Source organism: Eumetopias jubatus, unplaced genomic scaffold (assembly GCF_037043125.1).
Source record: "Eumetopias jubatus isolate StellerSeaLion01/CBP00866 unplaced genomic scaffold, mEumJub1_p1.0 scaffold_7, whole genome shotgun sequence".
NCBI classification, from domain to species: Eukaryota; Metazoa; Chordata; class Mammalia; order Carnivora; family Otariidae; genus Eumetopias; species Eumetopias jubatus.
The window spans coordinates 123,154,340-123,182,259 of record NW_028274813.1 but is presented as its reverse complement, the minus strand read 5'-3'; the positions used below and the strand labels follow the sequence as shown (position 1 = coordinate 123,182,259).

At 41.2% G+C, this 27,920-nt stretch overlaps 1 protein-coding gene across 6 annotated transcripts in view; it reads right to left on the bottom strand.

Moving 5' to 3' along the window:
• The window catches only part of AP3S2 (adaptor related protein complex 3 subunit sigma 2), a 53,800-nt gene extending 30,102 nt beyond the window's left edge, over window positions 1–23,698 (bottom strand). For 2 of the 6 annotated variants that reach the window (XM_028122144.2, XM_028122147.2), the window contains exons 1-4: window positions 23,567–23,655; window positions 18,595–18,686; window positions 18,387–18,522; window positions 18,093–18,204 (exon numbers count right to left, since the gene is read on the bottom strand). In XM_028122144.2, coding sequence (XP_027977945.1) covers window positions 18,093–18,204; window positions 18,387–18,522; window positions 18,595–18,628 — 282 coding nt within the window. In that variant the 5' untranslated portion in view covers window positions 18,629–18,686; window positions 23,567–23,655. Of the gene's footprint in view, window positions 1–18,092; window positions 18,205–18,386; window positions 18,523–18,594; window positions 18,687–22,896; window positions 22,959–23,566 lie in introns of all 6 variants that reach the window. The other 4 variants (XM_028122145.2, XM_028122146.2, XM_028122149.2 and 1 more) reach the window with 4 other exon arrangements.
• Between the last annotated feature and the right edge of the window lie 4,222 nt (window positions 23,699–27,920).

Sequence of the window (27,920 nt, the reverse complement as noted above, 5' to 3'; positions counted from 1 at the left end):
CTTTTTTATTCCTTCCCCTCAGATTGCTCAAATTTCCCGGAGAAATTTTACAATCCCCAGCCTGAAAAATGAAAAGACTAGCTATCCGAAATTTGGGAGCAGAGTGTTGGCAAAGGGCTAGGAAGTCAGTACGCAACATTCACAAGGCACACGTTCACTGATCCCCTCGCTGTGCGCCATCGACCATGTCCGGTGTCCCCCAAACCAGAGACCCAGGCCTGGGGAAAGGACTTAGGGATCTAACTGGTGCTCAGGCAGCTTTCCTTGCCCAACTCCACACCACACCCAGGGGCCGTGCTGCCAGCTCTGAGCCTCGTGAGGCTTACGTGCAGTGAAGCAGCGTGGCTGTCAGCCTTCTCTGCTGCTGGCCCAGGACATGGCTCCCTTGGCCTTGCCAAGTCAATTACCATATTCTTTCCTCCTTTCAAAAAGTTCCTTGCTATTGTTTCCTCTCCTGTTCTGAGTGCGTGCGTGTGTGTGCGCGCGCGCGTGTGTGTGAGCCTCTAGTTTTAAAGGAAAAAAATGAACTTAGAAGTGTGGAAGTTCCCAACAGGACTTAAAAAAAAAACAAAAAACTAACAAAGTCAAAGTTCTTAACAGAAAATAAACCGTGAAAATACTCCGCCAAGAATGTTTAGAAAAACAATCATAATAAGGAATGACTAGGCATCAAAATTCATTGCAAAGCCTTGGTCATTAAAACAGTAAAATACTAAGAAAAAGAAGTATCGATCAATGGGACAGGAAATAAAATACTGAAACAGGGCGCCTGTGCGGCTCAGTCAGTTGAGCGTCTGTCCTCAGTTTGGGTCATGGTCCCGGGGTCCTGGGATCGTCCCTGCTCAGCAGGGAGCCTGCTTCTCCCTCTGCCTCTGCCCCTCCCCCTGCTCATGCTCTCTCTCTCTCTCAAATAAGTAAAATCTTTAACAAATAAATAAATAAAATACTGAAACATATACATGTGTATAAGAAAATACATTCCTCTCCCCCTCCCAGATGTGGTAAATCATTTTAATTGTTGTCAAAGGCACAATCCAGTTTTGGAAATTTGTTAAAAGGTTAAAATGCATACGAAACCTGCCATAAATTAAGACAGAGGTAGATTAAAATGCATCATAGTGATCTCTTAAAGTAATACCTTCCATAAAAAGCAAAGGTGGGCTTTTGCCTTAATGCTGAACAATGCTGGCTCTAGAATTCTATGCAATTCTGAACAAAAATGAATTCTCTGAAATTATTTCCACTTATTGTGAACCTCAACAGACCAAATTCAAAAGCAAATCCTGATAAAATCTACCATCGTCTTGAATTCCGTAGTCCAGGAATTTCAGACAAACTATGCTGAAAAGCCACTCCAGTGAAGCACGGGGACACATCATGGGCACTCTGGGTTTTGAAGCTTGAGAAAATTAAAAAGTTGATTTTGTGTATAATATTTTTAGACGTAATCTAGGAAGACCAAAACCACGAAAGCCATAACAGTCTGTGAAAGAGTCACTGGAGCCTACTGTCACCAGGCTGCCTCCATGCCCAGCGCCACATTCACGTAGCCTCCAGTGGTCGGCGCCACCAAACCCTCTTCCTCTCCCTCCACACAGCACGTGCCCCTCCTCGTCCCTGTCCTACAAGGTCTGGGGGCACTTCATCGTACGTGGGGCCTCTCATGCAAAGAAAATACAATTTTTGACAAAGGTGGTATTTTGTATTGGTGGGGAAAAGCTGTACTAGTTGACAGTGCTGGGACAAATGGCTAACCTTCAGGGGAAAAACTATAGTTGCCTATCCCAATACAGACATAAAATATCTTAGAGGTATTATGGAGCTAAGTGCAAAAAACAAACTAAAAAAGCAACGGCAGATCCCCTTTGTGCCACTTAGGTCTCTTAGTCAGTCTGTGGGAAGCTTCTGGGCGGCTGGTATTGTTAAAAGCGCTGCCCCAGCAACCAGGACTCTGGAGTAAGATGCCCAGAGCGTATGTGAGGAAAGGGAGACCATATTTCTCAGTGTGCCAAGGGCTGTTTTTATTAAAGAGGGTTAATGAAATTAAGATTAGTGTAGTAATCATCTTGGGCTGCCATAACAAAATACCACAGGCTGTGTGGCTTAAACAACAGAAATTTATTTTCTCAGTGTTGGAGGCTAGTGATCCCAGATCAAGGTCTGGTAGGACTGGTTCCTGATGAGGGCTCTCCTCCTAGCTCACAGACAGCCACCTTCTCGCTGTGTCTTTGATGGGACTTTCCTTGGTTTGTGCGCATGGAAAGAGAGAAATCTTAGTATCTCTTCCTGTCTTACAACAACATGAGTTGTATGGGATCAGAGCCCCAAGCTTATGACCTCATTTAACCATAATAAAACATCCTTAAAAGCACCCATCTCTAAATATAGTCACATTGGGGGTTAGGGCCTCAACATATAAATTTGAGGGGACCCAATTTACTCCATAACAATTGGGTTCTCAAATAGACCAGTAATACAGAAGGAGATGTAATAGCTCCAGAGAAGATATCCCCAGATAAAGATCGAAAAAGAGCAGTCAGATGTATCTGTTTCTTCTAGAGCCTCAAGATATCATCATTCAAGATCACGATCAAGATCGGGCGCCTGGGTGGCTCAGTTGGTTAAGCGACTGCCTTCAGCTCAGGTCATGATCCTGGAGTCCCAGGATCGAGTCCCACATCGGGCTCCCTGTTCAGCGGGGAGTCTGCTTCTCCCTCTGACCCTCTTCCCTCTCGTGCTTTCTATCTCGCATTCTCTCTCTCTCAAATAAATAAAATCTTAAAAAAAAAAGATCATGATCAAGATCAAAAGAACATGAAAGTCAGATAATGCAGGAATAAAATGCAGGAGCCAGAGCAGAAGCAAAGAGTATGCTAATGCATGAAGAAACTGAAGAAGCTACAGACGCAGATAGCAGAATAATAAGACACGAATCTAAAAATAAATCCTCTAAGAAATACAAATTTGAGGAACATATTGACAAAGAACATTCTTATAAAGGCGAGATTAAATTCATCTGAAAATGGTGAGGACAGACACAAATGCAAGAAAGTAAGTCCTCAAGAGGCAGAAGTCACTCAAGACCTAAGTCTCACTAAAGGCATCATCACGGTATTAGCGGGGAGTGGAAATGTCTCGATCCAGGAACAGATCCAGAAGTCATAATCTAGAAGCAGAGAGAGGAAGACACCATGATCCAGAAGCAGGGGAAGCACTGTGGATAAAATCTAGTCCCCGCTCAACACCAACGGGCATAGGGGTAGAAGCAGGAGCAGTACAGATGAGAGACGTCAAGATATAAAGAAGACAATGGACAAACCAAGAAGAGTTAACAGAAGTTTAAGCCACACTCCTAGGCTACCTCTCTTCAGAGGCAGAAATAGCAATGGGTGCACAAAAAGCTTTAGCTAGGGGGCTGGAAAAGGCACATACTGGGAATTACAAGAAAAGCAAGAAGAGGAAATTGTTGAAAACAAAGACAAGGGGCACCTGGGTGGCTCAGATGGTTAGGCATCTGCCTTCGGCTCAGGTCATGATCCCAGGGTCCCAGGTCCAAGCAGGGAGGCTGCTTCTCCCTCTCCCTCTACTGTGCTCTCTCACTCTCTCTGTCAAATAAGTAAATAAAATCTTAAAAAAAAAAAGAAAACAAAACAAAAAGAAGAAATAGCCTCAGCTACAGGAGGCTCTGTTCTCACTGCTGCGGCCCTGTGGGCAGTGCAGCGAGCTCCCCTTGTCCGTAGGGGTGCACCCCAAGGCCCCTGTGGGTGCTAAAACCACGGGTATTACCCAACCATGTACAGACTATATCCTATATGCACATACTTAGGATGGTTTAGTTTATGAGGCCCACTAAGAGATCAACAATAATAAAAATACAACAATTAGGGGCACCTGGGTGGCTCAGTCGTTAAGCGTCTGCCTTCAGCTCAGGTCATGATCCCAGGGTCCTGGGATCGAGCCCCACATTGGGCTCCCTACTCGGCAGGAAGCCTGCTTCTCCCTCTCTCACTCCCCCTGCTTGTGTTCCCTCTCTCTCTGTGTCTCCCTCTGTCAAAAAAATAAAATCTTTAAAAAAAAAATTATAACAATATATTATAATAAAAGTCAAATAAATGTGGTCTCTCTCTCTCTCTCTCAATATCTTACTGTTCTGTACTCACCCTTCTTGTGATGACAAAAGAAGATAACATGCCTGCATGGTGAGATGAAGAGAGGTGAGCGGCTAACGCACTGTGATGTAGCATTAGGCTACTACCGACCCTCTGATAAAGCAGGACACGCTTCTGGGTCGTGGCTGATCCGGGTAACTGAAGCCAGGGAAAGTGAAGCTGTGCATAAAGGGGGACTACTCTGATGCCTCAGACAGCTATGGCTCAGATGTTAGCCCAAATGAATACTTTGGCAGAGATGAGAATAGTCTTATCTAGCTATTACAACCTCGCAGTTGTGAATCCAGTGAAACCTGCTGAACAAGAGAAAAAAGGAAGGCGTTTCAGCAAGGCAAGAAAGAGGGGGACAAATCCCAGCCTGCTTAAATATGGAATTAAACTGAATTTTGAAAACAAGAACCGAAACGTCAAATTTAGAAAATTAAGTGATATTACAAGTGAAGACGAAGATGGATATAGTTCAGCTGATGAAGGAAGTTCCAAGACTAAGCAACAGGAAGTACAGATGACTCTAGAACATGGGGATTAGGAGTGCTGACCCTCCCCCACTTCCCACACAATCAAAAAATCCGTCTATAACTTGACTCCCCCAAAACTTAACTACTAATAGCCTACTACTAGTAGCTGGAAGCCTTACCAATAAGATAATCAATCAACATAAATATTGCATGTTATATGTATTATACACTGTATTATTACGATAAAGTAAGCTAAAGAAAAAAATGTTATTAAGAAGGTCATAAGGAAAATACACATACAGTATTGTACTGTATTTACTGAAAAAAAACCTATGTATAAGTGGACCTAGTGCAGTCCAAGGGTCTGGAAATCTAGATGCTCAGTATGAAATGGCAAGATCATAAACCCACACATAATGCAAGGAATGGATTCAGTTTGAAAAAGATCACACTTATAAAGTTTGGGACTTTAATAAAGACTTCTTGTTCTGATCAGGTCCTTGTTCACCAGAGGGCTAGCATTCCAACTTGTGTGGGTATCACACTGTAATTTATTGAAAAAATATGATTCTCACTACAAAAACAGAAATGGTTAATTATGTGATGTAATAAGAGGCGTTAGCCAATGCTCAGTGGTAATCATCTTGCAATACATAAGTACATCAAATCAATAGGACTGTACACTTTAAACTTATGCAATACTATATACATCAATTATATCTCAATAAAGCTGGGGGGATCATTTTTTTTAGAAAAATCAAATCAGGGACACTTGGGTGGCTCAGTCCAATGAGCGTCTACCTTCGGCTCAGGTCATAATCTCAGGGCCCTGGGATCAAGTCCCCCATTGGGCTCCTTGCTCAGCAGAAAGCCTGCTTCTCCCTTTGCCTGCCACTCCCCCTGCTTGTGCTTTCTCTCTCTCTCCCTCTGACAAATAAATAAAACCTTAAACAAAAATAAACAAAAATCAAATCAGTTTGACACTGGTGTTAGTGTTGTAATCAGGCTAAATCTCCTTCCATTAAACTTTACAGGACAAATTTTTTATTTCATGAATTCTACTTTTCAAATATACAAAAGCTGCAGGTGGGATAAAATTTCATACATGGATTATCTGTGTCATCTTGTGTACTTTGGTACTTAACTTTTTGCAGGTATTTTCATCTCTTGAAACATGAAGGAAATGTTATGCAGGTGTTCTTTAGACAATCTGGCCATTTGCTACATATCCAGCACAGATAAACTGGGTGGTGATGGTGATAAAAATGGTTTTCTCAGGAGAACAAATACTGTTAAAATGGCCATACCACCCAAAGCAATCCATACATTTAATGCAATCCCCGTCAAAACACCAACAGCATTTTCACAGAACTAGAACACAAACAATTCTAAAATTTGTATGGAACTACAAAAAAACTCAAATAGCCAAAGCAATCTTGAAAAAGAACAAAACAGGAAGTCTCACAATCCCAGACTTTAAGATACAGTACAAAGCAAAAAAAAAAAAAAAAAAAAGATACAGTACAAAGCTATAGTAATCAAAACAGTATGGTACTGGCACAAAAACAGACACATAGATCAATGGAACAGACTAGACAGCCCAGAAATAAGCCCACTCACGATTATATGGTCAATTAATCTCGGACAAAGGAGGCAAGAGTATGCAATGGGAAAAAAACCGTCTCTTCAACAAATACTGTTGGGAAAACTAGACAGCTCCATGCAAAAGAGTGAAACTGGACCACTTTCTTACATACAAAAATAAACTCGAAATGCATTAAAGACCTAAATGTGAGACTGTAAACCATAAAAATCCTAGAAGAGAGCACAGGCAGTAATCTCTCTGACACTTACCATAGTAACATTTTTCTAGACAGGTTCCCTGACTGAGGTAAGTGAAGCAAAAGCGAAAATAAACTACTGGGAAGACTTTACAATAAAAAGCTTCTGCACAACGACGTGGATGGAACTGGAGGGTGTTATGCTGAGTGAAGTAAGTCAATCAGAGAAAGACATGTATCATATGACCTCACTGATATGAGGAATTCTTAATCTCAGGAAACAAACTGAGGGTTGCTGAGTGGTGGGGGGTGGGAGGGATGGGGTGGCTGGGTGATAGACATTGGGGAGGGTATGTGCTATGGTGAGCGCTGTGAATTGTGCAAGACTGTTGAATCACAGATCTGTACTTCTGAAACAAATAATGCAACATATGTTAAGAAAAAAGAAAAAGAAGAAGATAGCAGGAGGGGAAGAATGAAGGGGAGTAAGTCGGAGGGGGAGACGAACCATGAGAGACGATGGACTCTGAAAAACAAACTGAGGGTTCTAGAGGGGAGGGGGGTGGGGGGATGGGTTAGCCTGGTGATGGGTATTAAGGAGGGCACCTTCTGCGTGGAGCACTGGGTGTTATGCACAAACAATGAATCATGGAACACTACATCAAGAACTAATGATGTAATGTATGGTGATTAACATAACAATAAAAAATTAAAAAATTAAAAATAAAAAAAATGCTCAAAAAAGCTTCTGCACAGCAAAAGAAACAATCAACAAAGTAAAAAGACAACCTACAGGATGGGAGAAGTTATTTGCAAATGACATATCCAATAAGAAGTTAGTATCCAAAATACATAAAGAACTTAACACCAAATAATAATAATAATAATAATAATAATAATCCAGTTAAAAAAGGGCAGAAGACACGAACAGATATTTCTCCAAAGAAGATATACAGATGGCCGACAGGCATACGAAAAGATGCTCAACATCACTCATCAGGGAAATGCAAATCAAAACCACAAGGAGATATCACCTCACACCTGTCAGAATGGCTAGAGTCAAAAACACAAAAAACAAGTGTTGGCAAGGATGTGGAGAAAGGAATCCTTGTGTACTGTTGGTGGGAATGCAAACTGGTACAGCCACTATAGAAAACAGTATGAAAGTTCCTCAAAAAATTAAGAATAGAATTACCATATGATCCAGTAATTCCACTCCTGGGTACTTACGCAAAGAATATGAAAATACTAATTCAAAAAGGTATATGCACCATATGTTTATTGCAGCATTATTTACAATAGCCACAGTATGGAAGCAACCGAGGTATCCATAGATAGATGAATGGATAAAGATGTGGTGTGAGCGCGTGCATGCACACGCACACACACACACACGGAATATTACTCAGCCATAAAAACGAATGAAATCTTACCATTTCCAACAACATGGATAGATATACAGAGTATTATGCTAAGTGAAACAAGTCAGTTGGAGAAGGACAAATACCGTATGATTTCATTCATGTGGAATTCAAGAAACTGAACAAATGGACAAACCAAAAAAGAAACAAACAAAAAAACCAGACTCTTAAATACAAAGAATAAACTGGTTGTTACCTGAGGAGAGGTGGGGGGGGGATGGGCGAAACAGGTGATGGGGATTAAGAGTACACTTAGAGTGACAAACACTGAGTAATGTACAGAATTGTTGAATCACTATATTGTACACCAGAAGCTAATATAACACTGTATGTTAATTATACTGGGAATTTTTTTAAATGTAAAAAAAAGCTGAAGAATAACGAGAATAAATAAGGGTTATCTTTATGCGTCATCAATCAATACAGTTTACCGGGCCTAAAATATATATATATACACACACACATATGTATGAGGAAATTTTAAAAAATGGCTTTCTCAAAAAAAAAAATAAAGGAACTGTAATACTGGACATTTTTTTTTTAAGATTTTATTTATTTATTCATGAGAGACACAGAGAGAGAGCGAGCGAGAGAGGCAGAGGGAGAAGCAGGCTCCCAAGGAGCACGGAGCCCGATGCGGGACTCGATCCCAGGACCCTGGGATCATGACCGGAGCCGAAGGCAGACTCTTAACCGTCTGAGCCACCCAGGCGCCCTGGACAACATTTTTATAGCTTGGAGCTATCAGGAAAAATATCAACAGATGTAACTACCTAAAGTTAAAAGACAAATGGACTAGGAGAAAATATTTGCAATAAATATAACAGAAAAAGGACTGATATCCACATAGTTAAGAAAAAATGCAACCCTTACAAATGAATAAAACAAATGGCCATGAGAAAAGTGGACAAATGCTATGGTCAGATATTTTCAAATATAAATGACCAGTAAACACTGAGAGCCATGCAACTTAAGCAATATTCAAGAAATCGAGGGACAACAATGAATTTCCGTTTTCACCCATCAGATTGGCAAACATTTGGAAATATTCTTAATATTGAAAGTTGGTGAAGTTATGGGGAAACAGGCCTTTTTGGGGAGACAATCTGGCAATACCTATCAATTTAAAAAGCACACATCCTTTAATCAAAGCAGCAATTCCAACGTTAGGAATCTATCCTAAAGAAATGACTACACGAGCATACAGACCATGTGCAGGGGAGCACTGCAGTGCTGTTGGAAACACTGAGAAGCTGGGTACTGAATAAAAGATTACAGCATATCATTTATATTATTATAAAATCATTCTTCACTAAAAAGAATATATGAAATGGAAAAAGCTCCAAGACTTATCATTAAGTGATAAAAAAGCAAGTCACAGAACTATGTATATGGTGTCACTACTTTTTATTTTAAAAAGTACATGCATACAGGGCGCCTGGGTGGCTCAGTTGGTTAAGCGGCTGCCTTCGGCCCAGGGTCCTGGGATCGAGTCCCACGTCAGCCTCCTTCCTCAGCAGGGAACCTGCTTCTCCCTCTCCCTCTGCCTGCTGCTCTCCCCGCTTGTGCTCTCCCTCTATCAAATAAATAAATAAAATCTTAAAAAAAAAAAAAGTAAATGCATATGATGTACGTGTGTATGTGTGTATATACGTGCATTAAGACTTAATAGTGGCCACCTCTAGAAAGGAGAGTGGTGTATGAGAGAAAAGGGAATGAATGCTAAGGGAAGGACTTCTCCATTTCACTTAATAAACTTAAAAAGAATATATTCAGGGCACCTGGGTGGCTCAGTTGGTCAGGCGACTGCCTTCGGCTCAGGTCATGATCCTGGAGTTCCAGGATCGAGTCCCGCATGGGGCTCCCTGCTCAGCAGGGAGTCTGCTTCTCCCTCTGGCCCTCCCTCCTCTCATGTGCTCTCTCTCTCTCTCAAATAAATAAATAAAATCTTAAAAAAAAAAAAAAGAATATATTCATGTACTATTTATATGACTTTTTAAATATTTTTTTCTACTTGTGTAATTTTAAAAACCCAAAACAATATCCTTGAAATTCCAGAAATAGGCCTAAATTTATATAGAAATTTAAGTTTAAACTAGGGGTAGCAAAACTACGGGAGGCTGAATAATTGGAGAAACTGGATAATGATATGGAGAAAAAGTAACTCAGCTCCATATCTCAACATACATTGAAATAAACCTTGTGTTAAAAAGATTTAAATAAATCTTTGTGCTAAAAGCTTAATAATACATATATTTTTTAATTGGAAACAACAGTGATAAGAAGACAAACGACTACTGAAGAGATAAGCATAAAGTAGAGAGTTTCAGTGAATAGTGAACTTGTAAATTAAACTGAGAATTAAAGGGAAGGTTGTGTAATTATAAGAAATATTTGCAAATATAATGATGAATAAAAGCTTAATATCTTAAAATTTCAAAATAAACCATAAGGTATTAGGACCCTCTTTGAAAAAAAACAACAATAAAACTTTAACGTAAGATCTGAAAGAAGAAATGAATAAATGGAAGGAAATGCTGTTTTTAATTCATTTCTAAGTATATATCCAACAGAGACTTTTGGGACCATTACAAATTATTCAAGAATGTATACAGCTGAACAAATGGTTATAAATATCAGAGAATATATTGAAAAAGAACTGCACCCAAGGGGAGTAATTGGTCTTACTGAGTATATGAACCTACATTAACACTAAATAAGACAGTGTGAAACTCATGCATAAAGAGAAACACAATTCAGTGGAACAGAATGATTAGTAAAAACCAAACCTCACTATGTATTATGTTTATTCAACCAATATTTAGTGAGTGGTTTCCGCATGCTAGACATTCTATCCGGGGGCTGCCTCGGTCAACAAGTCATGCTCTTGCCAGGCTTATGTTCCGGGTGTGGGAAGAACAAGGCATATAAACAAGATCTTTTCTATTGTCCTAAGTGCTCTGAAGGAAATGAGCAGGATGATGGGATGGGAGGTTACTTCAGACAGGCCTTCATGAAAGTCTCAGAGGATCAACGTTTGAGCCGAGTCATGAATGATAAAGAAGCCAGTCATCTGAAGAGCTAAAGAGGAAAAGAACTTGAGCAAAGGCACTCTGGTGCACTGAACAAGCGCAAAGGCCCTGAAGCAAAAATGTCCTCGTGTCTGAGGAACAGAAAGAAGGTGGGAATGGCTAGAGTATCCTGGAGGACAGTGAGAATATGATGAGCTCAAACAGAGAAAGACAAAGGAGCCAGATCATGACAGGCCTTGTAGACTGACAGGGAGTTTGGATTTTACTCTAAACCTTATACATTACAGTTTCTTTAATAAGGGGAAGTAAAATGGATTATTTACAACTTAATATAATAGTTTAGGAAAAAATTAGTTTTAAAATAAACTAAAAAATATAGAGAATTACTTTTCCATTGATTATAAAACACTTATTGTGCTAAGAAGTAAATGCTATCAATTATAATTGTAAGATTTCATCTACTGTAATATACATCCTGATGTAGGAGTTACTAAAGTGGGGGAAATGTGCATCATAGAATAGATGAAATATAGAACTATAAACCAGGATCTAGACTTTACCGGACAAGTGGTTCAATTATATTATAAAAGGTATATCTGAAAAGAACAATGTAAACCTACACATGGAAAAAGGAGGCACAATTAATAAAAGTAAAAATTCAGACATTTGTGAGGCACCACTCTACCTCTGAGTAGAGATTAAAAATGACATATCTCAATGTTGGAGCTAGGAAGAAACATGACCTCAAACAGTCCTGGAGCCACTGTACGTTAATATAGCTTTCCTGAATATCTACCTAGCTACGTGCATTATAATCAGCAATATTCATCTCTTTCACTCGGGAATTCTGTTTTCAGTAGGGTGTGAATAGGCCCAAGAGTCTGCATAAAGACAGAGTAGTTTTATTTGGGTTACTTAAAAAAAAAAAAAAAAAGGAAAATGGAAGCAATCTAATATCTCTTCTACTGGTCTGCTGCCTGGATTAGCTGAGGACACTCGTTTTACTCCCACTGAAACGCGCTTTGCCTCACTCTTGAAAACCAGGGCTATGGTCAGGACAAGCTGAGAAAGAAAATGAGCACTCCATTCCTCCTGACATGTTTCTGCTAGACAGCCAGAGCCTGATGCCCCACCTATGGTGAGCTGTTTCTCTGGATGCACTCACATGACCTTGCCCTCAGATGTCCCCAGAAGGAGCTCAGGTATACTCTCAGGGACGCTGAAGCCAGACCATGACACAGCCACTCTGCTCAGCTCATCTTCTGTTGGGAGCCTTCATCTAAAAGTGGCAAGTTATCCTTTCCTTGCACAACTAATTTTTGTGCTTGCCACTCAGATTTTCCAAACTAAGATAAATACCAGTTAGGGAATATACATCACATGGTAAAAACATAAAGAGAAGCAAAGGGAAGACCAACACAAAAGTCTGAAGAGGGTTGCAATGAATGAGCAGATAGGAGTAAGGAACAGTATATATGAGCTTTACGGAACTAGTAATGTACTGTTTCTTAATCTGGGTGATAGCTTCATTTTACTGGCATTCTTGAAACTGTATTGACATGTTTAGATTTTTTTTTTGTGTATACATGTTTCACAATAAATATAATTTTTTTTTAAAGATTTTTATTTAGGGGTGCTTGGGTGGCTCAGTCATTAAGCGTCTGCCTTCGGCTCAGGTCGTGATCCCAGGGTCCTGGGATCGAGCCCCGCATCGGGCTCCCTGCTCTGCAGGAAGCCTGCTTCTTCCTCTCTCACTCCCCCTGCTTGTGTTCCCTCTCTCGCTGTCTGTCAAATAAATAAATAAAATCTTTAAAAAAAAAAAGATTTTTATTTATTTATTTGAGAGAGCGCAGAGAGATAGAGAGCGAGAGAGAAAGCATGAGCGGGGTGGAGGGGTAGAGGCAGAGGGAGAAGCAGGCTCCCCACTGAGCAGGGAGCCCGATGCAGGGCTGGATCCCAGGACCCTGGGATCATGACCTGAGCCGAAAGCAGACGCTTAACCGAGTGAGCCACCCAGGCACCCCTGAATATAATTTTAAAAACAATCTTATAGGGATTCTGATTGGGTTTTCAGTAAATTTATAATCTGAAAGTATGGACACTGTAATGAGTTTTCTCAACAGGCAAAGGGTGTATGTTATTCATTTATTTTGCCTTTTTCATATTTTCAGTAGAGTTTGAAAGTTTTCTTCATATCTATCTTGCATATTTTTTACATTTATTCCTTGATACCTTATGGACCTTTTTGCTTTTGTGAGTGGGCCCCTTTAAATATTATATTTCCTAACTTATTAGCGCTAAGGGAAAGTTACTGACTTTTAAGCTTGTTAAACTTGTCCCAGTACTGAACTCTATTATTAGCTCTAATGGTTTCCCAGTGACTGTTTTGGATTTCCTAGGTAATAATTTCATCCACAAGCCTAGTAAAGCCTATCCCCCATTAACTTTTTCCCTCAAAACATACTTTTGCATTTCTTAGCCATTCATTTTTCCTGATGAATTTTCCCTTCAACAAGTTCTATAAGATTTCCTGATGGATTTATAACTGGTTTCCCATTCAATTTGTTGATTACTATTATCTTGGCTTGACTTTTCCCAAAAAGGAGAGCGCCTGTAGCTCCATTTATTTCAAATATTCCTTTATGTTTTTCCTTTAAGATTTCATAATTATTGGAATTAATGTCAAGTATTCCATACTAATTTCCAAACACTCGATATCCTTTGTCACTCCTGAGGCTTTTTTTTTTTCTAAAGATTTATTTATTCATGAGAGACAGAGAGAGAGAGAGAGAGAGAGAGAGAGACAGAGGGAGAAGCAGGCTCCCAAGGAGGAGGGAGCCCGATGCGGGACTCGATCCCAGGACCCTGGGATCATGACCTGAGCCGAAGGCAGACGCTTGACCATCTGAGCCACCCAGGCGCCGTATTGAGGCTTTCTTCTTTAATTATGGTTTTTCTATTTTCACAGAAATGAAAAATTCAATTTTGATGGATTTATCTCATATTTTGCTATTTTGCTCGTATCAATCATTACTTATTTATTATTGTAATTTTTGCTGTTTTTTTCCAGGTTTTCTAGGTATATAATCAGGCCATCCTACAGTGAAACTTAATTCTCTCTTCCTTTACCATGTAACTTGTTCCTTTCTTTTTTTATCACTCGTTACAAATGTTTATTCAAATTAGAGTAAATAATAAGGGACAGCCTTGTTTTCATGAATGCCTGTAGATTTCTCTCCTGAGACAATGCTGGCTCTTGGTTTTATTTTTATTTATTTTTTTTAAAGATTTTATTTATTTATTTGACACAGAGAGACACAGCCAGAGAGGGAACACAAGCAGGGGGAGTGGGAGAGGGAGAAGCAGGCTTCCCGCCGAGCAGGGAGCCCGATGCAGGGCTTGATGCCAGGACCCTGGGACCATGACCTGACCTGAAGGCAGACTCTTAATGACTGAGCCACCCAGGCGCCCCTGGCCCTTGGTTTTAAAACTAAAATTTCCTGGGCTCAGTCAGTAGAGTGTGTGACTCTTGATTTGGGGGTAAGTTTGAGCCCTACATTGCGTGTAGAGTTTACCTAAGAAAAAAAAATAAAGTGGCGCCTGGATGGCTCAGTTGGTTAAGTGGCCAACTCTTGGTTTCAGCTCAGGTCATGATCTCAGGATTGTGAGACTGAGCCCCGCCACCCCATGGGCTCTGCGCTCAGTGGAGAGTCTGCTTGGGATTTTCTCTTTCTCTTTCTCTTTCTCCCCCTCTGCCCCTCCCCCTGCTCACATACTCTTTCAAAATAAATAAATAAAATCTTAAAAAATAAATAAAAGGGTTTCTATAAAAATAAATAAAATCTTGAAAAGATAAATAAATAAAACTAAAATGTGCTACTCCTAGAAAAATAAACTAGGTACTGGAGAAAAGAGGGAGAAAAATACTTTTCACTATATATTCTTGGTTTGCCTTTTGAATTTTGAACCATGTACATGTATTATTTCTTCAAAAATAGTTTACGATAAATAAATATGCACTAAATAATCAAACAAAAATGCTTCCTATTCCAATTCAAGAGCATTTCGGGAATATAATTTGGATAATCATTTCTCTCTGATGCAATTCTATCAGTCTCCACTATCTTCCTTACTGCTGTAATAGATTCTAAGAACTTTCCCCTTACTAAACTGACTTGCATCCTTGGGATAAAGACAATTTATACACAATGAATAATTCTTCTAGAATGCGCTATTCTTGAGAGAGTACTTTCAGAGCTAGAAAAGAACAACTTGCACACTTACAAACTGAAACACACACACACTGAAGAGCCAAAACATAAAACAAGAACCCTTGAGCCAAAAAAGAGTAAATGATTTAAGGCCACGCTGCTTATTAACAGGACAGACAGAAACACGAGCCAGGTCTCCTGACTTGCTACAAGTGATTATTGGCTAAGATCTGCTTTAGTAATTCTGTACCAAAACTAATATGCAATATTTGAGTAAGATTTTTTTTTTGAGAGGCTTTTGGATTACTACCAATTTACACTGTAAAATACACTTAAGTAATATGATTTTTTTAATTCTCAGTTTAAGAAATACCTTACGCAATACAGAGGTTTTATTGTACCTCAACACTTAAAAATTCTGCTGAATCTATTAAGGAGTCAGGTTTTTTTAATCCTTTCCTGTTTCACGCTAATACTGGGTTAAGCGCCTTGTTGTTGGTCTAAGCTGGGTATTTATGTTCTGAAGTCAGCGACTTCAGATACATTAGTGATACAATTACGTGCATCATCCTCTAAAAACATGCGCATGTTCTCTGACTTTTATCCTCAATATATTAGGCCAACTATTCATTGATTTCATCGTCTTTTCAAAGATCAAACCCCTTAGTTCCTATTATTTTCATCTTCTACTTATCTATCTTCCCAAATCCAATGCCCATTATTTAATAAACACCCATTACATTGTAGGGTTAATTCTTTTTATTTTGACAAGATACATATGTGAAGTGCATTTCCTCCAATAACCGCATCCCAATTTTTAAACTATATTATCACTATTTCCTTTTTCTTCTAAAACACTTATTATATGCACATTTTTATAGCATTCTATAGTTTACAATACTATAAAATACATTGTCACAACTGAATCCTATAACCTATACATCTATTCAGATGGTAGATCCATGACTCAAATGCAGGTTTTCTGATTTTAGGTCTTAAACTCTTTCTATTATGCCACATTGACTCTCAATGTCCAATCTGACTCAACTGTTTTAAGAAAGCTTTTTAAATCATCTTACAGAGGGGCGCCTGGGTGGCTCAGTCGTTAAGCGTCTGCCTTTGGCTCCGGTCATGATCCCAGGGTCCTGGGATCGAGCCCTGCACCGGGCTCCCTGCTCCGCGGGAAGCCTGCTTCTCCCTCTCCCACTCCCCCTGCTTGTGTTCCCTCTCTTGCTGTGTCTCTCTCTGTCAAATAAATAAATAAAATCTTTAAAAAAAAAAAACTTAAGAGATCATCTTTTCAGATAATTTATATACTGTTATGTACAATGCGCGAATATAATGTATGAGTTTTTAATCATCTTAAATCATTTTCTGAATGTAAAATTTATATTTCTGTAGCTAGAGAGTTTTCTATAATTGTTGATTAGGTTTTAATGCAAGCTTCTATTTCAGTGCTTTCTACTTAAGAAACTTATTCAACTCACTTAAAGGAAGCCTACCTAAAATTTCACATATAAAATGATGGAATTAGGGGCCATGGCTGGCTCAGTTGGTAGAGCATGCAACTCTTGCTGTCGGGGTTCTGAGTTTGAGCCCCATGTTGGAAGCAGAAATTACTTTTAAAAAAAATCTAAAATGATAGAATTATACTAAATTAATGGTTCCCAAGCTAGGGGCCCTACACATCTCAGTTTCCATAAAGACAATAAAAAGAATCTATAAGCCACGGGACACCTAGGTGGCTCAGTAAGTTAAGCGTCTGCCTTCGGCTCAGGTCATGGGGCCAGAGTCCTGAAATGGCGCCCCGTGTCGGGTTCCCTACTCAGTGGGGAGCCTGCTTCTCCCTCTGCCTACCCCACCCTCAGCCCCGGCTTGTGTTCTCTCTCTCTCACTCACTCTCTCTCTCAAATGGATAAATAATAATAAAAAAATAAAAGAATCTATAAGCCATTTCTAATTTTCAAAAATCCTAAAAAAATTTTTGTTTACCTATGTTAGGATTGCATAGATTAACCAAAACATCGAGTATCTTTGTCTTAGGCTAGAATTACAAGTAAAAATAAAAAGTATGAATTCTTAAATGTCATTTGGCTTAACAGTTTAAAAAAATTTCAAAACATGGTATGATACTGTAATTTATAATAAGAAAATATTTGGTACTCATCCCTGTTTCTGGCACAGAGTTCCTAAGTGATAAAGGAATTTGGAATTTCCTAAAAGATAAAGGTATCCTGTTTATGTTAATAAGGTGACTTTTAGAAGGCACCGAAGATGGGGGCTTTTTGCCAGGCAAACCAACCATGCACTTAGAGGACTGGAACTTACAGTCCCACCCCTGATCTCCAGAAAAACCCAACAGGTCAGTGTCTGGAGAGCTTCCAGGATGGTGGACTTTGGAGAGTGGCCTGACTGGAAAGGCATGGAAGCCCTTTCCCCATTTCTCCATTCCTTGCCCTGTGAATCTCTTCCGTCTGACTGTTCCTGAGTTATATCCTTCTATAGTAAGATGGTAATCTAGTAAGTACCATGTTCTTCTACAGAGTTCTGTGAGCCACTCTAGCAAATTAAACCCAAGGAGGAAGTCATGGGAACTTCTGATCCATAGCCAGTCAGTCGGAAGCACAAGTGACACCAATCTGGACTTGTCACTGGTGTCTATCTTCAGGTAGATAGTGTCAGAATTGAGTTAACTTTGTGGAACACCTGGTCATTGCCCAGAGAGAACTGAGTTAACTGCTAGGTGGTGGTGAGGGGGAAGCACACACATCGGAATTGGTATCAGAATTGTACATGAAAACCAAGGGCAGTGAGAGGGCTGGGTAGAAACCAATGAGTCCAAAAGCTCTAGGAGTTTTTACGGGTTGCTAGGAGCTTTCTTAATAGCACCATATGGTGGACATCTGGCAACTCTTACCAGTATCAATAAAAAGACTAACAAAAAGATCTACAGGATGGTTACTCAAAAATCCAGTGCAAATTCTCTTTAGTGGCTGCCATCATTAGCTGACTACACATACCTGGATGAGGTCCAAGATTCCAAGTTCACTCTCTGATGAATCCACACAAAACACAAAGTAGAGAGTAGCATAGTGCCGATAAATCAGTTTGTACTCAGGGCCACCAATCAAACTGTGGAAGATGGGAAACGTTTAAATGGCTGTATCTTAATTAAACATTTCAAAGAGAAACCCTATGCCAAAGAATGAGAACAGGTACAACAGACAGGTGAGCACAGGCCAAACAACAGGCCATGTCTACCAGGGGAACAGCAACCAAGTTTGGAAGAGGTGCCTAAAACCACTTTACCTCACCTTTTCTTCTGCCGTCCTCCCAGGAACCAAACATCGAAATGAGCAGTATCGGAAGCACAACCATTCAACAGCTTCCAAAACAGAATTGGGTCTCTTCGTGAGCAGCTCAGGTACCCACCTGACACTTGAGTACTACCTGAAGAGGCAACAGTGATGAAGGGCACCCAACAGTGGATACACAGGGAGAAAACGGAAGCCCATGATTTACCTTCCACCCTCCAAGAAGTTACAGATGTTGTCATCTCGCTTGAGAACTAGATGGAAGGTCTCTCGAACAATCTGCTGTTGAATTTCTTCTGGCTAATGGAATAAAAGAAATAAAAGTGAATCAGTACCGGGGGAGGCAGTCTGAAAAACTACATTCCATGGATGGGGATGAACAGGGAGAGAAGTGCTTCTAAACAAGGAACAATCTGAACATTTGGTACCAGTTTCCAGAAAAAAAGAAGTGATGAATAAAGGAAAAATAAAAGGGGAATCTATGGAAAATGGGAAAGACTCAGTTACACGGGGCGCCTAGGTGGCTCAGTTGGTTAAGCAACTGCCTTCGGCTCAGGTCATGATCCTGGAGTCCCGGGATGGAGTCCCACATCAGGCTCCCTGCTCAGCAGGGAGTCTGCTTCTCCCTCTGACCCTCCCCCATCTTGTATTCACTCTCTCTCATTCTCTCTCTCTCTCTCTCTCTCAAATAAATAAATAAAATCTTAAAAAAAAAAAAGACTCAGTTACAGGAATTAAGCTAGGGTGTATTTACCTGGACATTGAGTCACTAACCATTACTGTCTTGATAGGTAAGCCTTATAGTTAATAACCAAGGAAAGGAGCGGGGAGCCTGGGTGACTCAGTTGGTTTGGCGTCTGACTCTTGGTTTTAGCTCAGGTCATGATCTCGGGGTCATGAGACTGAGCCCCACAGGGGGCTCTGCTTGAGATTCTCTCTCTCCCTAAGCCCCTCCCCCTGCTCACACACTCTCTCTCAAATAAATAAAATCTTAAAAAAAAGATTTTATTTATTTTATTTGAGAAAGAGAGAGAGAGAGAAAACAAGTTGGGGGCAGGGGCAGAGGGAGAATCAGACTCCCCGCTGAGCAGGAAGCCTGATGTGGGACTCGATCCCAGGATCCAGGGATCATGACCGGAGCCAAAGGCAGACACTTAACCAACTGAGCCATCCAGGCGCCTCTAAATCAATAAAATCTTAAAACAAAAAACAAAAAACAAGGAAAGGAGAACTGACAAACTCTCATAAAAGGTCAAAGATAACTAGAAGGCCAGTCCTGGAATATTTTGCCTTCACCTAGAAAATATCTATGCCAAGGTAAATAACAAATGTCAATAGGCCTAACCCTTCAAGGAGGTCAAAATTTAATTGTGTAATCATGTTTTCAAAAACTGAATTTTCCATCTTCTGTACTGGTAATATGGCATTACATATAAGATGGGGTGTTACTCACCAACAAAGTATTACTGTCAGAAAAAGTTCTATTTACAGATTAGAATTTTGAATGGTTATACTTTTTTTTTCACATACACAAGAAAGCTCAACTGTAATGATACCTCTTGATAACTCACATTGTGAGTTATAAATTCACACTCTTTATACAGAGGAAGTTCATAAGTATGGTTAAAAAAAATAAAAGGATGATGGCGGGCACCTGGGTGGCTCAGTCAGTTAAGCCTCCGACTCTTGCTTTCAGCTCAGGTTATGATCTCGGGGCTGTGGGATTGAGCCCTGCCATGGGCTGTGCACTCAGCCGGGAGCCTGCTTGAGATGCTCTCTCTCTGCCCCTCCCCCTGCTCTCTCTCAAATAAATAAATAAATCTTAAAAAAAAAAAAAGGATGATGGAAGGAAGAAACTGATCATTAAGACAAAAGTAATTAAAAGCTCTCACATCTCAATGTGCAATGAATCACCTGGGAATGTTATTAAAATACAGGTTCTGATTTAGTAGGTTTGGGGTACATCCTGAGACTGCATTGCTAACAAACTTCCAGGTGATACCAATGCTGCTGGTCTGGGGATCATACTTTGAGTAGCAAAGCTTATGAAAACCTTCAGATTGGACTTGCCCTAAGAGTCAGAAAATAGATTCAAGTAATGTTAACCCCTTCTTTCTAAAGCATTGAATTTGGGACGCCTGGGTGGCTCAGTCGGTTAAGCGTCTGCCTTCAGCTCAGGTCATGATCCCAGGGTCCTGGGATGGAGTCTTACAACAGGCTCCTTACTCAGCGGGGAGCCTGCTTCTCCCTCTGCCTACCGCTCCCCGATTGTGCGCACTCTCTCTCTGATAAATAAATAAAATCTTAAAAAAAATTGAATTTTAGTTTGAAATAGTTATTTAAAAGAAAGACTGAGGGTGCCTCAGGTATCTCAGTCGTTAAGTTGTCTGCCTTTGGCTCGGGTTGTGATCCCAGGGTCCTGGGACCCCACATCGGGCTCCCTGCTCAGCGGGGAGCCTGCTTCTCCCTCTCCCACTCCCCCTGCTTGTGTTCCCTCTCTCGCTGTGTCTCTGTCAAATAAATAAATAAATTTTTGAAAAAAATAAAAGAAAAAAACAAAAAAAAACAGGGAAAATGTAACTGTGGAGAAATTATTTTTCATAACTTTGACTCAACGTGGATGAACAGTGGCTCTCAGTATTTACTCAATCAATGAAAACCAGCTAACGGGATGCCTGAGTGGCTCAGTTGGTTAAACATCTGCCTTCAGCTCAAGTCATGATCCCAGAATCCAGGGATGGAGCCCTGCCTCTGGCTGGCTCCCTACTCCTTGGGTAGCCTGCTTCTCTCTCTGCCTGCCGCTCCCACTGCTTATGCTGTCCCGTGCACGCTCTGTCAAATAAATAAATAAATCCTTAAAAAAAAAAAACAATAAAAAAAATAAAAAAGAAAACCTGCTACTCACTAGTCACTGTAAGTTTGAGTCAATCAGTTACTATTTTCCTGGTTTCCATTTAAAGTCACAAAGCTCACTGACGCGAGGATGTGTAAAGGATTAACTCCGTGTACTTGGAAATACAAAACAAGTGAAGTATCAGCACTTTTTAACCTGATAAAAACATCTTTCAAACTAAAGCCTTTTATCTGACCCTAGGGGCAGGCAGCAGCAGTCATAGGGGAAGTGGTAATGAAACAGTGAAGCTAACTAATTTCTTTCTTTTTAAAAGATTTTATTTATTTGAGAAAGAGCGAACTAGCAGGGCGAGGGGCGGAGGGAGAAGCAGATTCCCCACTGAGCAGTGAGCCAGCCATAGGCAAGGCTCCATCCCGGGACTCTGGGATCATGACCTGAGCCACCCAGACGCCCCTAATTTCTAATTTCAACAGAAAGGTGAACTACCACTTGCTTACATGCCTCAATGACTTTAACAATCCCTCATATTTTTTAGTTCTCTGCCGTTTTCAAAGTAACTTTCACTTACAAGCTAATGTGTTCTTATAAAAATTCTATGTTCTCCAAAGGTTTACAAATGGCCAATAAGGACCTGTAAAGATGTTCAACATCACTAGTCATTAGGGAACAGAAATTAAAACCATAATGAGAATCCACTTTATACCCACTAAAGTGTTTCTAATCAAAAAGATAGTAACAAATATTGATAGGGAGGTGGAAAAACTGAAACTCCTATACATTACTGATGGGAATGTAAAACAGTGCAGCCACTTAGGAAAACAGTTGGGCAATTCCTCAAAATGGTCACCATAAAGTTACCGTATGACCCAGCAATTCTACTCCTAGGTTTATAACCTAGAGAAATGAAAACGTATGTGTACATAAAAACTTGTACGTGAATGTTCACAGCAGCATTATCCACTAGAGCCATAGGTAGAAACATCAACTGATGGACAATCAAAGTATGGTATATCCATACAACGGAACGTTAACTTGGCAATAAAGAGGAATGAAGAATTAACACATACTACAAGCTGGATTAACCTTAAAAACATATTAAGTGGAAAAAGCCAGTCATAAAAGACCACATACTGTATACCATTTACATGAAATGGCCAGAATAGGCAAAATTTAGGGACACACAAAATAGACTAGTGGTTGCCTAGGGCTGAGGGAGTTAGGAGGAAAATAGGGAATGATTCCTAATGGGTAGGGGCTTCTTTTGGGGGAAATGGAAATGTCCTAAAATCGACCATGGGTATGGTTCCACAACTTTGTGAATGTACTAAAATCCACTGAACTGTATACTTTAAATAGGTGAACTATATGTATGTGATTTATTTCTCAATAGCACCTAAAAAAAAATTCACACACACAAATGCAAATACAAACTGAATGGTTCTCTCGAATGTTAATAGTTTTATCTCAAAATATTTAATAAAACGTAATCTAGCTTAAAAAATTCCACGAAAAAGGTAAAATTGTTTTGTTCATATCTATTTGACCAAAAAAAAAAAAAAAGAGAGAGAGAGAGAGAGAGAGAGGAAAAACACAGGGTCAATAGACACGGGGTAAAAAAGGTGAGCTGAGGCCTGAACAGGAGTTTTCTCACTTTACCCTCTTCATTTCACCAATTATGTCCGTCACATTTTGAAACCTTGCCACGAAGAAATACAACGCTGGAGGGCGAGAGACAAATAACGATGTTTGTGTTTTCCCAGGGGAGTTTTTGGGAAAACTCAGATTTACATTATCACTTATTGAGCCCTCACGCGGTAGCATTTATAATTTCTCACCGCTTCCCACTTTTAAACTGACTTTCTTCAACTCTACAGGAGGAAGGGTATCCAGTCCCTGGGCAGTCCCGGCCAGCACTGAAGCAAAATAAGCCCAAGAAAGCACTTCTCCAGATCCTCTAGCCAAAGCAAAAACTTTCATAAGCGGGCATATGTCTTCCTACTCTTACAACGGCGCTTAACGACCGACAAGATTAAAGGGACTTCAATCAGTCGCGTTCAATGGGGCACACCCCACCGTCATTCAGCGAGCCCTGAGACCCAAGGGGAAGTGTCACCAAATGGCAGAGAGATGCAGGGGTCCAGGTGAGGGAGCGCGGGGGTGGGACAGACGGCCCGACAGCCGCCCGGGTCCCGCAAGGAGGGTGACGAGTGTGAGGGTCACGCCCGGTGCAAGGAGCCCGAGGTGGTCAGCCGGCCGGAGCGGCAGAGGGAGGGAAGGGGGAGCGCGGGCGCTCCGAAGGGACGTGACGAAGCTGGGCCGCACTCACGAAACGCTGGTAGAAGCGGACCAGCCGCGGCTTCCCGTGGTTGTTGAAAACCAGAATCGCTTGAATCATCCTTGCCGGCCACGTTCCTCCCACCGCCGGCGGCTCCCACAAAGCATCTCCTTCCGTCACAACACGGCCACTTCCGCTCGGTGCGCGGCGGGGCAAGGCCGGCGGAAACGTGCCCCCGCGCCCAAGGGCCCGACCGCGAAGGGTCCGGCTTCCCTGCACCCCTAGGAGAAAGCTCCCGGGTGGGCGGCGGGCTCGCGGGGGTCGGGCCGGTTATGACCGCGGGGCCGGGCCGGGGCGTCACCTCGGCTAAGCATCGGCTTGCCAGTCAGGGCCTGGCCAGGGCGCGAACCCGGACCTCCGCCGCTCGCCCAGAGGGAACGCTTGCCGCAGAATCCAGGGCGGAGCACGTGGGAAAAACAGATCCCGAAGCCGAAGCTCCCGAAAGCAGCCGCGCTCCCAGGCGACCAGGCGGCGGGGACCTCTCTGTCCCGCCGTTCGCGCGAAAACGTACGGTCCTGCCTTCCCCGTCACACTTGCAGGACGGTTCGCGGTGTGGACGTGCCCGCTAATTTAGCCACTGTCCGCTTAGGGAGCGTTTGGTTCATTTTCGTTTTGCCGTGTTACATACAGTGCTGCGGTGAATTACACAAATGCATGCTCGTGCAAAAGGGCCGTTTCTCCATGGTCGGTAGTGAAGGGTGGAATCAGGGACTCTTCCACGCATATCCATGTGGCGATCCCAAATTGGTAGATTTTGTTTCTTCTTTTAATGACTTAGTGGGGGTGAGGGGGAGCCACGTCCCTTATAGCAGCTAGAGTTACACGTTGGAATCACCTGTCCAGAGGACTGACCGTGGACATCAAAAGCCTTTAAAATATGGAGAACGTTAGGCCCAGCGTTTCGTGGTAGAATTTATAATAAAAAAATTGTGGACGTGTGAAAAACCTCAAGAATGTACATCTCAGGGAACATGGCTGGCTCAGTCGGTTAAGCCTGTACCTTCGGTTCGGGTCATGATCCCAGGGTCCTGGGATCGAGTTCCATATTGGTCTCCTTGCTCAGCCGGGAGCCTGCTTCTCCCTCTCTCCCTGCCTGCTCCTCTCCCTGCTTGTACTCTCTGACAAATAAATAAAATCTAAAAAAAAAAAAGTACGTCTCAGCAGTGTTAACTGCAGGGAAAAATGGGAAACAAATTATTCCGAAACGAGTTATTTGTTAAATGCCTTGTTCCGCATGCACACGAGGAATATTAAATGGTCATTAAAAATAATACTGTGAAAGGTATATGGTATAGGTAAGTGTTCATGGCATATCTGTAAGTGAAAAGATCACACAAGGTATGTACCTGGATATCCCACTTGGTAAAAGACTGTAAGTAGATACACCAAAATATGAATAATAATCATGTCTGATGGAATGGCAGCATCACAAAGTGTTCAGCACAAGGCCCTTGTAACAACACTGCCCTGGTTAAAACCCTGGCTCTGTTGACCACCTGGGTATTTTGGGCAAGTGCCTTTGTAAAACAGGCATAGTATGTTTCCTTTACTATAAAACTAGGTTTTTTTCTACTTAGACGGTTAAACAAAATTAGTTACTGTTTGTAAGCACTTGGAACAATGCATGGCATATAATTTAGTACATAAGCGATTTGACAAACAGCAGTGAAATTCGATGTTTTTCATTTTTTGAATTTTCTAAAATAAATATGTATTACTCTTGGTGCCAGATTTTTTTTAACTTAAAAAAAAAAAACGAAGTGTAGGGGCGCCTGGGTGGCTTAGTTGTTAAGCGTCTGCCTTCGGCTCAGGTCATGATCCCAGGGTCCTGGGATCGAGCCCCGCATCGGGCTCCCTGCTCTGCGGGAAGCCTGCTTCTCCCTCTCCCACTTCCCCTGCTTGTGTTCCCTCTCTCGCTGTGTCTCTCTGTCAAATAAATAAATAAAACCTTAAAAAAAAAAAAAACGAAGTGTTAAGCATCCGACTCTTGATCTCAGCTCAGGGTCGTGAGTTCGAGCCCTGCGTTGGGCTCCACCCTGGGTGTGGAGCATACTTAAAAAAAAAATAAAATCCAAAGTCAATAAATTTGCACTGAAACTTGACAAAATGTTCCAAATGTTGAGGAGAAATAGCAAAGAAAATTCTAAAACAGAAGAATAATGAGGGGGACTTAGCTCTACCAACTATTAAAACCTACTATGATAGTTCAAATTATTACTATAGGGAGACTTATTGAAATAGAATAATAATTTAAGTATAAAATAACTTTAACATGTGATGTAGGAGCCATCATAACTTGAGAGTGGGAAGGAATCCAATAAATATGTTGGGATAACTGGTTAGCAATTTGAAAATAAGCTATTTAGTTATCTCACTTCCTGCCCTTTCACAAATTAAAGGCGGAGTAGATTAAGGACTTAAATGTAAAACCAGGTAAAAACCAAAATGGAAGAATTGAAACTGAGTAACATCTGAAAGGAGAATATAAGCTTAGAAGCAATAAAAATCACAAAAAGTCAACAGATACATCTATATAAAGATTTTATGTTTGTAAGAAAATCAATTTTTTAAAAACAGAAAAGTTGTTAAAATATGGTAAATGCTTATGTTTAAAATTTAAATAGCCGAAAAGACCTCCACCTTCAGTATATAAATAGGCAAAGAACCTGAGGAAGCAAAGAGGAAATATATCTGGGTAATGAACGTGGAAAAATGTTTAAGCTCACTATTAATCGGGGGGAAAGGCTAATCACAAAGTATTAACTTTAAAGTATTGTTTTTACCTTATCAAATATCATTTTTTATTTTATTTTAAAGATTTTATTTATTTATCTGACAGAGAGAGACACAGCAAGAGAGGGAACACAAGCAGGGGAAGTGGGAGAGGGAGAAGCAGTCTTCCTGATGAGCAGGGAGCCAGATGCGGGGCTCGATCCCAGGGCTCTGGGATCATGACCTGAGCCGAAGGCAGACGCTTAACGACTGAGCCACCCAGGCGCCCATCAAATATTATCTTTTAAATGTTATTACACCCAATTCTGGCAAGGGTAGCATGAAAATGGTCCTCTCCTACAGTGCTGGTAAAATCATAATTTAGAACAACACTTTTGGGGAAAAAAACTTTTACAAAAAACTCCTAGATTCCCAGTAATCTGACTCCTGGGAATCTGTCCCTAAAGAAATAACCTCAAAATACAAAAATACGGTAGGGGGGTGGGAGTGGGGGATGGGGGGTGCATGGGGGGGGCAGGGCAGGGAGGCTGTATGGGTGAGATTTAGGGAACTATATAATCTAAAACACTTACTGACATGTTAATTAAATTATCTCTAAGTAGGAATCAATTAATTATCCAAAAATTGGACAATGATAGAGCTATTAAATGGTAGTCAATCTTAAAAAACAATGGTTATGAAGACTGTGTAGCAATATGGAAAGTGATTATACAACATTAATTGAAAAAGGATTATCAAATTTTATGTGCAGGTATGGTATAACAACAACCGTGTACACAATTTGTATATTCCAGGAGCGGGCCCCTCCCCCACCCCCATGGCTCTTCAGGTGCTCTTTTCTTGCTGGGGAGTCCCTTTCCTCCTCCATCTACCTGGATTTCTTTCCATCTCCACTCCCGTCGCTATACACCAAACTACTCTAGCCTCTCACTGTGACAATTAAAGCAGTCTCCTAGCTGGGCTCGTTGCCTTTAGTTTCTCTGCAGTCAAGTGATTTGATAGAAACAAATCAAATCATATCACTCTCCCCAGAATCACTGGCTTCCAGGAAGTTAAGGATAAAGTCCTAAAATACTTAACATGCTAAAAATGTCATGCCTGATTTCCTGCATCATCTCAAACGACCTCTACCTCCACCCATTCTCTGAGCTCCAGCCACAAAGGCCTTTTCCTTCCTTCCTTCCTTCCCCCCTCCATCTCTCCCTCCCTCCCTTCCATCCTTCCTTCCTCTCTCTCTCTCTCTCTCTCTCCCTCCCTCCCTTCATCTCTTCCCCACCCACCCAAGACATTAAGCCCACTTGCTGCCCAGGGTTCCCCCCACTGACACACTGGACCTCCTTTTTTGGAATGGTGGCCTGCCTATATGACCTTGCCATACCCTTTGGCCACAGTGCTATGGGCAGCAGGATGCCCTCACCGGGTGTCTCTATTCTAGTCAATATCCCCCAACCTCCTGCTGCTTAACCACTTCCCTGGCCACCCCCATGGTTGAGGCCCCAGCATGCTCAACACCCAGCCAGCCCCATTCAGACACAGGACACCAGGGAGGCAGCTATTATAACAGTCAAGGTGAGAGGTCACAAAGGTCTGAACTAAGAAAAGGGCAACAAGA